This window comes from Cryptotermes secundus, unplaced genomic scaffold (genome assembly GCF_002891405.2).
Source record: "Cryptotermes secundus unplaced genomic scaffold, Csec_1.0 scaffold1475, whole genome shotgun sequence".
NCBI lineage: Eukaryota > Metazoa > Arthropoda > Insecta > Blattodea > Kalotermitidae > Cryptotermes > Cryptotermes secundus.
The window spans coordinates 68,141-82,816 of record NW_019731600.1 but is presented as its reverse complement, the minus strand read 5'-3'; the positions used below and the strand labels follow the sequence as shown (position 1 = coordinate 82,816).

The following is a 14,676-nucleotide window of genomic DNA, read 5'->3' as shown; positions in this document are numbered from 1 at the left end:
GTTTTAAGCGGCCGCAAAAAGCTTCCCTCCCCCCGTCCCCCCCGCGTCCCGTCCCTCCCTTACCATCTTACCCTTTCTTCATCAATTTCTTCTTTCTATTTCTTTTTCACAAAAATCCTACTGGTTTTGAACCAGGGACCTTCTGAACACTATGCTGATGTCTTAGCCCTAGACCACCAGCACCACGAAATTTATTTTCTTTAATCTTCCTCTTAAATTACATCTTCGTTTATAATTCCACAAAAATCATATTAACTCACTTTCTATATCACAAAATTATACTTGGTCTCGAACCTTCAAACTTCTTTTCACTGTGCCGGTGTCTTACCATTAGACCACCAATACCACGAAAATTTTCTATCTTTAATCTTCCTCTTATGTTACATCTGTTGTTATAATTACAGAAAAATCATATTTACTCCATTTGTATTTTATAAAACTTTCGCTGGTTCCGAACCTCGGAACTTTTGCTCACTAGGCCGGTACTTTTACCAATAGGCCACCACGGCTTCAGAAATTTTTCAGTTTTAATCTTCCTCTTATGTTACATCTGTTTTTATAATTATAGAAAAATCTTATTTACTCCATTTGTATTTTATAAAATTTTCGCTGGTTCCGAACCTCGGAACTTCTGCTCACTACGCCGGTACTTTTACCAGTAGGCCACCACGGCTTCCGAAATTTTTCAATTTTAATCTTCCTCTTATGTTACATCTGTTGTTATAATTACAGAAAAATCTTATTTACTCCATTTGTATTTTATAAAACTTTCGCTGGTTCCGAACCTCGGAACGTCTCTTCGCTACGCCGGTATTTTACCAATAAGCTACCAATGCCACGGATATTTTTCACCTTTAACTTTCCTCTTATAATACATCTCGCTACATAATTCCAGAAAAAATCTCATTACAAAAAACTTATGGTCTCGAACCACCGACCTTTCCTTTACTACGTCTGTGCCTTATCCTCTAGACCATCGTAACATATGTTACAGCAACTTCTGCAATGTATGTTAGCGTTTGAAAGACAATATGACGTCACAGTTTCGCTGAACATGCGCGCTATGAACTTGAACATTTCTGGAGAGTCAGCTTGATGTCGTATGCGTAGTAAAAGACAATAATACTGATAGTAACTTAATAATAATGATAATAATGATAACAATAATCTAGAAATTTCTTTCAGTAATATCAAAACTGCAGTAACAACTAACAACCTTGTAACGACAACCGAAACACTGCCGCTTATTGCTGCATCTTCTGCTCTTACCGTAAATAACTGAGATTAGTTTTGCATCTTATTTCGATACACATGATGCGCTGCTTACGCTGTGTCTTACAAAGCCGAAGGCGATCTCGTGTTATGGCTGTAACATATTCACGTCTCTATACGTTAGCGTGATTCGTGTTCAAGGGAAGGTGCCCAAGGGTTTGCATCCTGATTATCTCCTTACTTCCACTTGCGCCACTTATTACAGTGATGCTGTACCTACTCCTTCTGCCCTAAAAATTTAGAACCATTCAAACTATACACGACGATATGGACACGGAACGGACCGTGACTGGACGGACAGTTAATTCCAACAATAACACTGACCTGTTGAGCTGGAATAACTCAGTATATATAGGCTATACTATGGACGACCCTCCATGAAGGGGTTCGATTTCTGGAGATTTCTGGAGATTTCTCTCTGCTCTACAGCATTCAGACCGGTTCTGAGATCCAGCCAACCTTCTATACAGTACAATCTTGGTAATCCGACATATATGGTACCAAGGTACCGCCGGATTACCGTAAACGACGAATTACTAAAAGAAAAGTAGAAATAAAATTTTTTATTGCTATATTTTTCCTGATACCATATACTGTAGCACAGTCAACACAATAATCTTTAGCCAAATTAATAAGATTTTCACCTTTGTTAAGTTTCTTAGTTATTTCCTCGGTAGTACTTACAGTTTTATGTTTACACTTGTCAGGAATAGATACCTTCAGCAAACACGACATCCACCACTGTATTGGGTCTTTATTTTGTATTTGTTGCTGGCTCTTGCCAGCACAGTCTTTTCGGATCCGATTGCCTTGGGACTCCCGACCATCTTTGATTTTCTCAGGTTTGAGACTTCCCTTTTCTTCGCCTCCTGCGACTCTCAGGGTCTCTCGTTATATAGCCACAGGAGAGCCCACATAGAAAACACGGCCTCTATTGTTGACGAAACTTGTTTACTGCCCGTTACCTAGCAAAGGAAAGACCTTTGCTATTGTTGGCCAAGAATTTTTCTTCGCGGGGACGTGTTTACCTAGCTGTTCCCTAGCAACGGACATACATGTTACAACATGGAGCCGTAACAGACACTATGGTTATCACAGGGATAGGAAGGAAAGGCAGACGATTAACCACCTTGGAAAAATAGCTTATTTATAGAATCAGTAAAGATAACTTACATATGAATACACATACGTGTACAATGCCATATCCGAGATATTACGTGAGCTTTACGGCATATAGCAGCACACACACTCCAAGAAAAGCTGACGCAGTCACATGGAACTCTCATCACAATAAGCGACATACACATCCAACTAATCGAACTGCATGGAAACACAAAAAAAAACGATGGAGCAAGTAAGTGTAAAAAGAAAGTAACGTACAAACGTCCGTTATGACGTTCTTAAATAAAATACAAATATGAAACGTGTCAACATGCACATATGTGAGAGAAATAAAATTTATGTTCATTATCGCGAAACCTCTTTGTACTTGTTCTTAGAGTGTGAGACCGCTGCTGTGTACTGGAGGTCAGGTGATAAGCACGTCTCTATGAGATGCACGATAAGGATGACTTAAAGGTCAAAGTTAGTCACAAATATGTACCGCGCGTACAAAGCGTTTTGCATAACTCTCATTTCAGTCGTTCGTGTTAAGCTTCTGATAGTAAATGTAAGAAAAAGGTAAAGTCAGTCTGTACTTAACTAAACACTACGCCATGAAGGCGTACGGGAAGTGGATGTGTAGATCCACTTTCTTGACCTCGGCGCTAGTTGGAGGTTAGTGATGAGCTTCACGCCCGGGCCACTGTACTCCCGGGGAAAAATTCCCCACTGCTCATTGTATAGGTGGCTGGGTGGGGCCAAGTACCGGTCTGGAAGACATGGAGAAGAGAAAATTCTTGCCCCTGCCGGGACTCGAACTCCGACCCCACGCTCGTCCAGCGCCCAGCCGGTCGCTATACCGACTGCGCTATCCCTGTTCATTTCTAATAGTCAATACAGACATAATGTAATCTTACTACGCAATACCAGCGAGGCGCACTAGACACGTGCTTGCATAAGGATCGTAGTGCTGTTTACGTTAGGATACATTATCAGCTGGCCAGACAACACGGTGTCTAACGGAGGCTTGCTAATGATGATCTGAGAGAGATGTGCCACGATGCGACACTCTACTTTTCGAGAAATTATCGCGAGATACTGTGGAGTGCTGTGAACAGCAAAAATCTGGACCTGGAATCGACCCCGGAGCCTACCGAATATGGAGCAGAAATACTAACTACGAAATTATAATGTGCTGTGCCACTAAAGAACTCTGTAATAGAGGTTAAAAGCTATTCACCTAACAGGCCATGGAGGCACATAATGTGAGACGTTGAGGGTCCCACATTATCTAGACAATCAGCTCACAGATGGCGGTAAGGTTGTCAGCCTTACCCGCCAGCCGCCCTTTGCCCCCCAGGAAGATTCTTGATACTCATTTCTGTTAGAGGCTGAGTCGATCCTAGGGCAATATTGAGGCTGGAAGGATTAGGTCAATTGAAAATTCCACTTCATCGGAACTCGAACCCGCGACTTTTCGGCTTGTAGCATAGTGCCTCACCCAACTACGTTACTGCGTGCCCCGTAAAGGGGGAGTAATTTGGATATAACTTATCAAGACTTACGCTCAGCTTTCGTATTTCCAGTCCCAAAACTTGTTAAGTTGGATTTGTTGACCCCGTAGCGGTACCTATAAAACGTACTGATTTTTGGTTGTGATACAATGCAGCTCGGTAGAAGTTCCGACTTTCGGAAGAGCGTACTGCCTCCATCTTCAGGTTCTGAGAGTAAGCCAAGAGAACAACCAGCAAGAACCAGAGAGCATGAGTCGCTTACTTGTTCGAACGGTCTCCCACAGCGAACACATATGTTGACTTTGAGGCTGTCATAGTAGTGATTATGAAATGCAGTAGATAGATAGATAAAATCGTGTTACTAAAGGTTTCATCGTTTCAGGGCTCTGTTTTAAGTGGCGCTACCATCGACCAGACTTGACTAGTTCGTGCGTCCACTACGTTCTTATTTGTGCTTGTATAATTTAAATTATTTTAATTTCTGGTAATTTATAATGGCATAATGCCCATGAAATATTTCGTAAAAAATCGGACAGCGGGTAAGAAGTTGAAAAGAAAACAAACTCACTTATAGAAAAGTAATTAGACAAAACCATAAAGAAATTTTACCATTAAAGTGTCCTTTTGTTGCATCTCTTATTCTGTTATGGAAATAAAATAATTCAAAATATTCACAGGCCTTTCGTGACAGCCTTGAGAACAACATATTACATAATACGCTACATAAAATGTGAGAGACCATTAGGGTAAATTGGAAAGAGATGGAAGGAAAATATTTAAATTGTTATAAGGGAAGTAGGTTGTAAATATTTTAAAAGAATGTATAAAGGTTTAGGAGAAAGTATAATGCCAGGCTTTTGTGGTAACAATAATGAACCTTCACGAAATTCTTTCAGCGAATGTATGTCTGTCGTCCGCTCTAAGAACGTCATGCATCATACGGTTAGTTTTATATGAAATATTGTCGAAACAATTTCACGCAGCGAGCCGCTGACTCTGTAACGACTGTTTCTTCTTGTCACGAAGGTAGGCGAATATATGACCTGTTTCCGCCTTGAGACTCTATCCGTCTTTCAGTCTCTTTGAAGGTCGCGCTGTTCTTCGTCCTGTGACGATCGATAGTCAGGATGTTCTGACTGTCTCACGTCTCTCACCCTCTCCCCAGCACAATTTAATCAGTTTTGTTTATACTGGGCTAAATTCTTCGCGAATCAGTCACTATCCGACTCTAAAACATCTTCATTTTTTCCATGTTCCAATACATTGTACCCTGTTGTTGGTCGAATTCTCCGATATCATTTTGTTTCTGTATTCTGACTTCACAACCGCGTAAAGCTGATGGGATGGTTACAATACTATAAAATATTAACTTAAATGGGGAGCACGCGGTAGCGTAGTTGGCTGAGTCACTATGCTACAAGCCGGAAGGTTGCGGGTTCGAGTCCCGATGAGGTGGATGTTTTTCAATTGACCTAATCCTTCCAGCCTCACTATGGCCCTGAGGTCTACTCGGCTTCTAACAGAAATGAGTACCAGGAATATTCCTGAGGGGTAAAGGACGGCCGGCGCTTAAGGCTGACAAATTTACAGCCATCTGTGAGCGGATTTTCTAGAGAAAATGTGGGAGCCTCGACATCTCACAACCCTGTGGGCCCCATGGCCTGTTACAGGGATAGTTTTACCTTTTTTAATTGAAATTGTATTTTAAATAAATTTAGTTTAATAAGATTTTTCAAATCAAATATAAAAGAAATATTTTTAATACATAATTCGTACTGAAAGAAATAAAAATATTATTACATGAAAATTGTGTCTGTGTGATTGTACGCATGTCCCCCGACTTCAGCTTTGAACCAGCTGATTGGTATTCACGAAGCTTGGTACGAACGTTATGCCGCAGGATGACACGATAACGTCACACACTTTAATTTCCGCAAATCAGTAACAGAAACATGGCAGCCGCCCAAGCGTGAGAGAAGAGAATGACTCTAGCTCTGTACAGCTTAGGGTAATGAAGTATTTTATAGTGTCAGACTTATGCATTACGTAGAAATACATGCAACTTACTGTAAACTACGAATAATTTACTAGACCGTAAAGTAATAACATGGCCGGTCACGGCAGCCGAGCGGTCTAAGGCATGTACTATCTTCGCTCGCTTGGAAACAAGGATCGTGGTTTCGAATCCCACTCAGGGCATGGATGTTTAGTTTGTGTGTGTGCGTTTTTCTGTGTTTGTGTACAGGTAGAGACCTTGCTACGAGCTGATCACCCGCCCAAGGAGTCCTACCGAATGTGTAAGATCTAGAAAAACCGAAGTGAACGAAGAAGTTCATGGAGGTAGGCCTAGGCCCACTGGGGCTGTAGTGCCAAGGAAAAAAAAGTAATAACATGAGACTCGTGCAAAAATTATCTTTCATTTTGGTTTGATGACGACAACTAACGAACTGCTCGAGCTAGGCTCAGTAAATTTGACATTGAGGTAGATAAAAAATATGTATACATCTATGATGTACTATTTATAAATAAAAAATACAAGTCAATAGCTACGGAACGAATTTAACTAGAAAGACTCTGCATTTAAGTAACAAGTTTTACAAAAATGAAAAGAAATAATAATCAGAGGAAGGGGTCCGTCGCTATGCAGCAGGACGTGTGGAGCAGGTATATTCTGAAGAAAAATCGAAGGATGAACTGACGAATGAGAACGTCCGACAAGTATTCAGACGCTTCTGAATCGAAGGTTTCTTTTACTAGGTATAAAAAAAATCCTTTCCTTGGTTTCATTTGCGTAACTGCACGTTTTGCTCCATATTTTGCGCCTATAGTCTATTGGTTACCGACTGTCGTTATAGTACAATCTAGGGTGCTACGGTGTGTGACATTTGGCTATGATGATCACACACGGACCGCTCCTGTAGTTTAGTGGGCAGAGTTCCCGGCTACAATTCCAGAAATTCCGGGTTCGATTTCCGGCTCTATAAAATTTTCTGAGAAGTAGTGGGTCTGGAATGGGATCCACTCAACCCAGTGAGGATAAATGAGGAGCTGTTTCTAGGAAATAGCGGTTCCGGTCTAGAAATTTGAAATTAACAACCGTGGGGATTCGTTGCGCTGACCACGCGACACCCTCTATCCGCTTAAGTTGGCACTAACTTCGCCGACAAGCAGCGGTCGCTGGGTCGATATAGTTCGCTTGCAGACTAAAGCCACGGAGTTTGTTTTGATCACGCAAGAAATGTCTACAAAATTTTGTTGCATATACCAACATGAAAAATTGCAATTTTGAGATGGAATAGTAAATGGGAAGATAACATTAAGATAGATCTGACTTTGTGTTTACGTCTTGCCGTCTATGTGCAACTTCGGTTAATATTCACTCGTCTTATCTTTGGTGACACTACATGTTTCGGCCTAACCGACCACTGTCAGGGGTACAGGTTACTGTGACGTAGGAATCGCTACTCACCGTAATGTTGCTCTGCTTTTGCCTCGGGATATTCTAGGTTATGCGGCCTATCGTGCTGTTGCCCTGCACGTGTTTGGTTTACGGTTTTGTTGATTTGTTGATTATATTTGGTTCAGTGTGTGGTTGTCCTCAATATTTTGTAGCAGCGGTAGCTTCCTGCTTGGCGGTCGGCAACAGAATGCTGCAATATAATATTATTAAAATACATATGAGCAGATGACCGCCTCTATTGTCTAGTGGTCAGAGTTCCTGCCTACAGATGTAGAGATCCCGGGTACGATCCCCTCGCTACCAGATTTTCTGTAAAGTAGTGGGTCTAGAACGGGGTCCACTAAGCCTCGTGAGGATAATTGAGGAGCTATTTCAAGGAAATAGCGGCTCCGGTCTACAAAACCGAAATTAACGGCCTGGGGATTCGTTGCATTGACCACGTGACACCCTCTATCCGCTAAATTTGGCACTAACTTTGTCGACAAGCGGCGGTCGCTCGGTCGGTATAGTTCGCTTGCGGAATACAGGCCACAGAGTTTTTTTTTAGGGAGATGAAGGAAGGTCTGTGGAGATTCTCAAGAACACGTTGAGTGGCGAACCTTGGTATCAGATATGTTAAAGTTTCGCGTACTGCATCAGAGTATAGAGTGTTCATTGTGTTGTATGCATATGAGCTCTATTCAGAACACATTTCTGTGTAGACGATCCGGCGACATTGAGAGTACACTGTCTTCTTGAAGTGTTGGAATATTTTATGGCTCTGAAAGCAGTACTGAACAGAGTATGAACTCTCAGAATGCTTGGTCGTCACATGCACTGGGCAGGATTAATCTTGCGGGCAATTCACTACACGACTGTTTGCCTCGTGCAAAATTCGTTCAAGAATTAAGAGGCCCACTTGTTTATCTCTAGATAAAATATCACACGTCACTGTCTCTCGCCTTCGATGGGCTTGAGGGTTCATTCAGTATCTCATGATGACTATTCCTATATTCTTATCAATTCATTGGTCTTATCCTTCCACCACAAAATCTGACCTAGTGACAGGTCGTTAAATAAATAAATAAGTCGAGATAAATTTTCGGACCACATCCGTTTAGTAAGGGGAGGGGCATCTATTACTGCCTGGGAAGACATTTCAATAAATTGTAGTATTTACTTGATATGTGGCCTTTTGTCTTCGAGATCTAAAGCCTGAAACGAATCAGTTAAGCTAATATGAAGTGAAATGTTATTACTATGAAAAAGCAAAAAGTAAAAATGTTTTATAATACATGAATCATGACAGTAGATATGGGCTTTAATGGACTGTAAATATTCCAGTATTGAACTTCTGTGTGTAGAAATATGCAGTAGGAAATCTCAAGCGGTGCGTGGAAGGACGAACAGACCGCAATGGGAGAAATATTAATCACGTTCGAACTAAAAACTGTGATTTATTTTGTAACTTAGGTCTCAGGTAGCCAATGATCTGGCCGCGCCATATCTCAAGCGGTTAGTCGCTGGCTTCCCACCGCGGCGGCCAGGGTTCGATCCCGGGTCTGTTCAAGTGGGGTTCATGGTGGACAAAGTGGCGCTGGGGCGGGTTTTCTCCGAGTACTTCGGTTTCCATTGCCAATCTTCATTCCAGCAATTGCTCCACAATCACCCTCACCTATCATCTGGACCTGGTACAATAGGACAGAAGTGGCCGCAGTACAAGGGACTTAGTCCCACCCCACTAAGCAATAAAAAAAATAGCCAATGATCTGGTATAAAAGGCATACATTGCATGAAATGTTAGAAAATATATACAGTATAGTTTTATGGCCGGTCACGGTAGCCGAGCTCTCCAAGCCATATATTGTCTTCGCTCACTTGGAAGCCGTGATTGTGGGTTCAAATCCCACTCAGGGCATGGTTGTTTGATGTGTGTATGTGAGTTTATTCAGTGTTTGTGTTGTCCTGTGTTTAGGTAGCGGCCTTGCGATGGGCCAATCACTCGTCCAAGGAGTCCTACAGTCTGTGAAATGATTGAAAGAATAAAAGAAATCCTCGACACACGCATAACGACGTAAGAGGAACGGATAAAGGAATAGTTTTATGACGTCGTTTCTGAATCAACAGGAGCGGGAAAACTTTCTAGTTTTAGGGCAACATAGAGGGCTGCCGTCACTTTAGGCAATCTGCGATGTACAAATTAATTTGAATTTATAAGACACGTAACATCAACTAATCTTAATATTTTGTGACATATAGCCCCTTTGCTAGGCCATGATCACGAAACAGACATTGAGACAACGGCAATAGCTACGTAAATACAAATCAATACTTGAGCCGTTGCCAGACAGCGGCCCGCGTGTAACAATGAAAGTAAAGTTGGAAGCGATGTTTTTTAATGGTCCTCTTCGAGACTGCATCACTCCACCTACCACGTTGAAGAACTGAATGGCGGTCTACCGCGAGTCGCAAAGTAGCTCTGACTGTCTTTCAGGTAGATTAGTTAGTTCAGTGCAGTGCAGTGCATTTGAGTGAAGCTAGTCGTTAGTGAGTGAGTTAGAGGACTGCTGCCGTTCAGTCCTTGTGAGCTGTTGCGGTTAGAAGCTGGTAACTGAGGCACGGGGATAGTTCGGGACCCAGAGGAAGGGCAAAGCCCGCCGTTGTATGTCGTTACCAGAAGGCTGGTGAAGACTTAGCAGACTAAGAAGTCTACGTGTCGTAGTTAAGTGCGGAGTGTGTGAAATAGCGGTAGCACTATAGTTACTTGCGGTTACGATCTCTAAGTGTTCAATAAATTCAATTACCAATCCAAACCCCGTCCATAATTATTCTATCACGTAATAATATGTACATGAATTTAAGTAGGAAGAAGTTGAGGGAGAGTTCAGAACATTTTGTCTTCTCGTCTGCTGTCTAAAAACATAAAAAATTGAATATAAAAAACCACAATTTTGCACACGGTTCTGTATGGGTGTGAAAATTGATATCTGACATTAAGGGAGGAACACAAACTGAGGGTGTTTGAGGACAGGGGGGTGGAGGAGAATATTTGTACCGAAGAGGGTTGAGTGGCAGGAGGTTGGAAAAAACTGCATAATGAGGAGCTTCATAACTTGAACTCTTCTCCAAGTATAATTAGAATGATCAAGTCAAGGAGGATGAATTGGGCAGGGCATGTGGCACGAATGGGGAGAAGAGGAATACATATAGGATATTGGTGGGAAAACCAGAAGGAAAGAGACCACTGGGAAGACAAACATATAGGTGGGTTGACAATATTAAAATGGGTCTTAGAGCGATAGAGTGGGATGGTATGGATCGATCTGGTTCAGGATAGGGACAAGTGGATGGCTGTTGCGAACACGGTAATGAACCTTCGGGCTCCATAAAATGCCGAGAAGTTCTTGAGTAGCTGCAGATTTGGCGGCTCCTCCAGAAGGGCTCAGCTCCATGGAGTTAGTTATAACTGAGGGAAAGAGAGGTAGAAAGGGAAATTCAAGAACAAGATAAGAAATAAATTTAAAACTAGATAATGTGCAATGACATAATTTATAATAATACAAGAATTATCAGTACTGATTGTGTGTGTTATGTCACACTACCTACAAGTACATAGCGACCTACATAAGATTAAAAAAAAAGATATTCAAACTGTCTCGGCATTATTCACAGAGATTACGTTCATTTTCAGTTCTGTTGATTTCCGATGGAGTGAAAAGTGTTTAAAACAATGTCCCTCCACATGAGCTTAATGTGGTTAATCAGAGCAGAAAGAAACTGTAATTGGTGTAAACCACCCCGAGTTGCATTTATTTTCAATTGGATAAAATTCTTGAATAAATTCACACTTTCTGGAGAAATATACTTTGAATTATTTGCCACTAGGCCAAGTAGCGACCTGGAAAAAATGAAGTTTTCACGTTGCACTGCTACCCTGCACAATTTCATTTTACATGTAATAGACTTCATATTTCAAGGTCTTCTGAAAAGTCTCATAACACGCAATATTTTTCTTTTCGGTGGGGGTTTCATAAAAATACGCCCAAATCCGAAACCGGAGGATCGCCCCTTGTCATCTGCCCCCGAGTGCTTATACGCTTTTGCACGTTCTTCAGAAGTGAACTCTTTCTGCGAACGTAAACAAAATAAAGCTATCCCTGTAACAGACTATGGAGACCCATAGGTTTACGAGACGTCGAGGCTCCCATATTTTCTAGAAAATCAGTTCACAGATAGCGGTGAAGTTGTCAGACCTACCCTCCGGCCGCCCTTATCCCGAGGAGGTTTCCTGGTTCTCATTTCTGTTAGAGGCTTAACAGACTTTAAGTTTTCAATAACAAATTAGATTTGTGTTAATGAAATAATAATTATTATTATTATTTTAATATACTATTCATTTCTTAATTAAATATTTATGTTTCATTACTCAATTCTTAATAACACCTAGTTTAATGATAATGAAATTATTACTACTGTTATAATTATCATTTATTTGTTTGTTTGTTTGTTTATTTTCCTTCAATATTGTTTCTTCCAAGTACTTACTTTTAATTTGTATTTAACTTTAATAAGTTTGTCTATAGTGTAATTACTTTCATCTGCACTGCGCTCTGTCTGTAATTGGCCTTGCGGCTGTTGACTCGGCACATAAATAATAAAGAATTGAATAGAATTGAATTGAATTATTGCTTTGGTTTTTTTTTTTTACTTCTCTACATTAATGTGTTTTCCTTCCAGTGTTTGCCTGTAATGTGTCTTTAACTTTAAGTTGTGTTTGCCCATAATGTAATTACCTGAATCTGCACTGTGCTGTGTCTGTACTTGGCCTTGTGGCTGTTGACTCGGCACATAAATAATAAAAAATTGAACTGAGTTATGTGCGGGACACGTTTATAGGATGGTGAGGACAAGGGATAATCCGCAAAGTGCTGATGAATAAACCTCATAGAAGAAGTCCATTTGGAAGGCAGAATAAAGAGATGCGACAAAGAAAAACTGAGGTGGATCTCAGAGACGTAAGTTGAGAGGCTGGAGAAGGGGGAGAACTGGTTCAGTACAGCGTCCAATGGGGAAACTTGTATTAGCAAGCTGAAAGTTTGATTTTAGCCATCACAGCGTAATACGGATACATTATTATGTAAGCATGATCATGTATAAAGTTGGGTGACAAATTTTACAGCAGCTTTTGAACGTAAATCATCAGAGATGTAATAGTAAGTTCTATGCAGTGTATCGGAGAATATCCTAAAAAGAAAATAATTACAGTAAGGTTAGTAAATATAGCTCAGAATTGGATTTAAGTAATTGTGCAGTAGCTCACCCTCATCCTGGTTACTGCCGATGAGAATCTCTGTGTCCTCGTAATTTCCATCCCTGATTAAATCCAGCGGATGTTTGGGAAGGAAGACTCCGTCGATGGTCGGAGCAGAAGGGAAGCCTAGAATCCCCCAGTAGGAATTCCACTGCTGTACGGAAATAGTCTTAGAATCCACCAGTCTCAAACATGCCATAACCCTACTGGGTGAATCTGTTAGTTGGGTGGAATTGCAGCCGACGTCTTCCACTAGAACTCGTCCTATATCTGCAGCCTTCTCACCGTCCATGTAACTCCAAGGTGCATTCAGAGTTCCAGATTGCATGATTCCTCTTCTGACAAGGCCTCTGGTAACCGGTGATAACAAATGCAGACTCACTGAACCTCCCCCTGCAGACTCTCCGAACAGTGTTATCAAATCCGGGTCTCCCCCAAATGCCCCAGCATTGTCTCGTAGCCAACGGATAGCGAGCGCTTGGTCCCACAGTCCCATATTTCCAGGTGCTTCTTCACTTTCTGGCCCAAAGAAAGGGGTCAGATACAGGAATCCGAAAGAACCAACCCTGTACTGCATTGATGCAACTATTACATCGCTTGTAGCTGCCACAATATCGGCGTCATATACGTCAAGGGTAGAAGTTCCGCTCATGTAACCTCCACCGTAAATCCAGACAAGTATCGGGACTTTGGGACTCTGGTCTGAGTGCCGTATGCGGACCCGTTGTGGAACCCAGATGCTGAGATACAGACAATCTTCAGAGACGTTCGTGTTTGGGTTCCACATCTCCTCCCCTTCGAAGCCCGGAAAGTATTCGTACCTTTCCTGATAGCAGCTGTTGGGCAAAGTTGTAGCGTCCAAGACCCCATGCCAAGGATCAACAGGAACTGGACGTCGGAAGCGGAGTGGGCCCACGGGGGGCTTTGCGAATGGTATTCCGGTGAATATGTGAACTTCTTTATTCATAACGATCCTTGAGAATCCTCTGACCATCCCGCTCTGCGTCTCTATAACAAGGGGGTCGTTGTGATAATCTCGGTTGTTGATATTAATGGTGCCAACTGAGGAAGAACCCGTTCCTGAATTTGGGGATGATGCTGAGGAAGAACTATTAAGGTGAGGTTTGGAACCGGCACCTATTGCATTGACACACAATACAGAACTGAGAAGTAGCAAGACGCCAAAGGGGTTCTGGATCCCCATGTCGAAAGTTTTTAGAGCTTTTGAGAAATTGACTTTCCTCCTTTTCAAGTAAAGACAACTTTACATGTAATGCCTTAATTATATATTATCACTCTCGATTTGATATGTTCTGAGCAAGGGTCATCATGGTGGAATGAGGAATTACCACAAACGTTCAAATTGAAAGCTCCCTGCAATTATAGCGGAGTATAGGAAAAGTTTTTACGATATATCACACTCAGTTTGATATGTATTAAGTTGAGGAATTAATAGCATCCTGTGGTGGAATTTGTTGAGCTCTGCTTCACTGATTTGGAGTTTGTTTTACTTATGCCCGAAGTCCAGCTTCGTGCATGACCTCACTTGATCTGATAACACTTTATCTTCGTAGGCTTTGAACACTTGTTTTTATACCCTATCTATGTATGTGTTTAGAAAATAAATCTTGAAATTTTAAATGCATTCGTGGCAACTTCTGGTGGATGTAACTTGTACGCTGTAAATATTATTTGTACTTTCGTGAGGAGTGCATCACGGATGGAATGTGTCGGTCTCTTTTCTCCCTCTCGCGCGCGCACTTGTAATGAATGTCACTGCTACCACACCACCAACTTGGAAGAGAAGAAGAAGAACAATTGGAGGAATAAGTTATGTTGTTGACAACAGAAGAGTGGCCGAAGTCTCTATCACAATATTCAGAAACACTTCGGCGTGCGCCACTCTGTACCCCCTCTGAGACTGACTTGTTGCACGGGAGAGGGTTGACGCTGCCTCGAGATGCGCTGTCTTCCACAGTGCTCGTCACACTAATGTGTGCGCTGTTCCTCCCGCATGTCCATCCTCCGGGCGCAGGCGC

At 41.7% G+C, this 14,676-nt stretch overlaps 1 protein-coding gene across 1 annotated transcript in view; it reads right to left on the bottom strand.

Moving 5' to 3' along the window:
• The window catches only part of LOC111867285 (acetylcholinesterase), a 97,619-nt gene extending 82,988 nt beyond the window's left edge, over positions 1–14,631 (bottom strand). The window contains exon 1 of the mRNA XM_023857004.2: positions 12,647–14,631. Within this exon, the coding sequence (XP_023712772.1) occupies positions 12,647–13,841 (1,195 nt within the window). The 5' untranslated portion in view covers positions 13,842–14,631. The remainder of the gene's footprint in view (positions 1–12,646) is intronic.
• Positions 14,632–14,676: the final 45 nt, after the last annotated feature.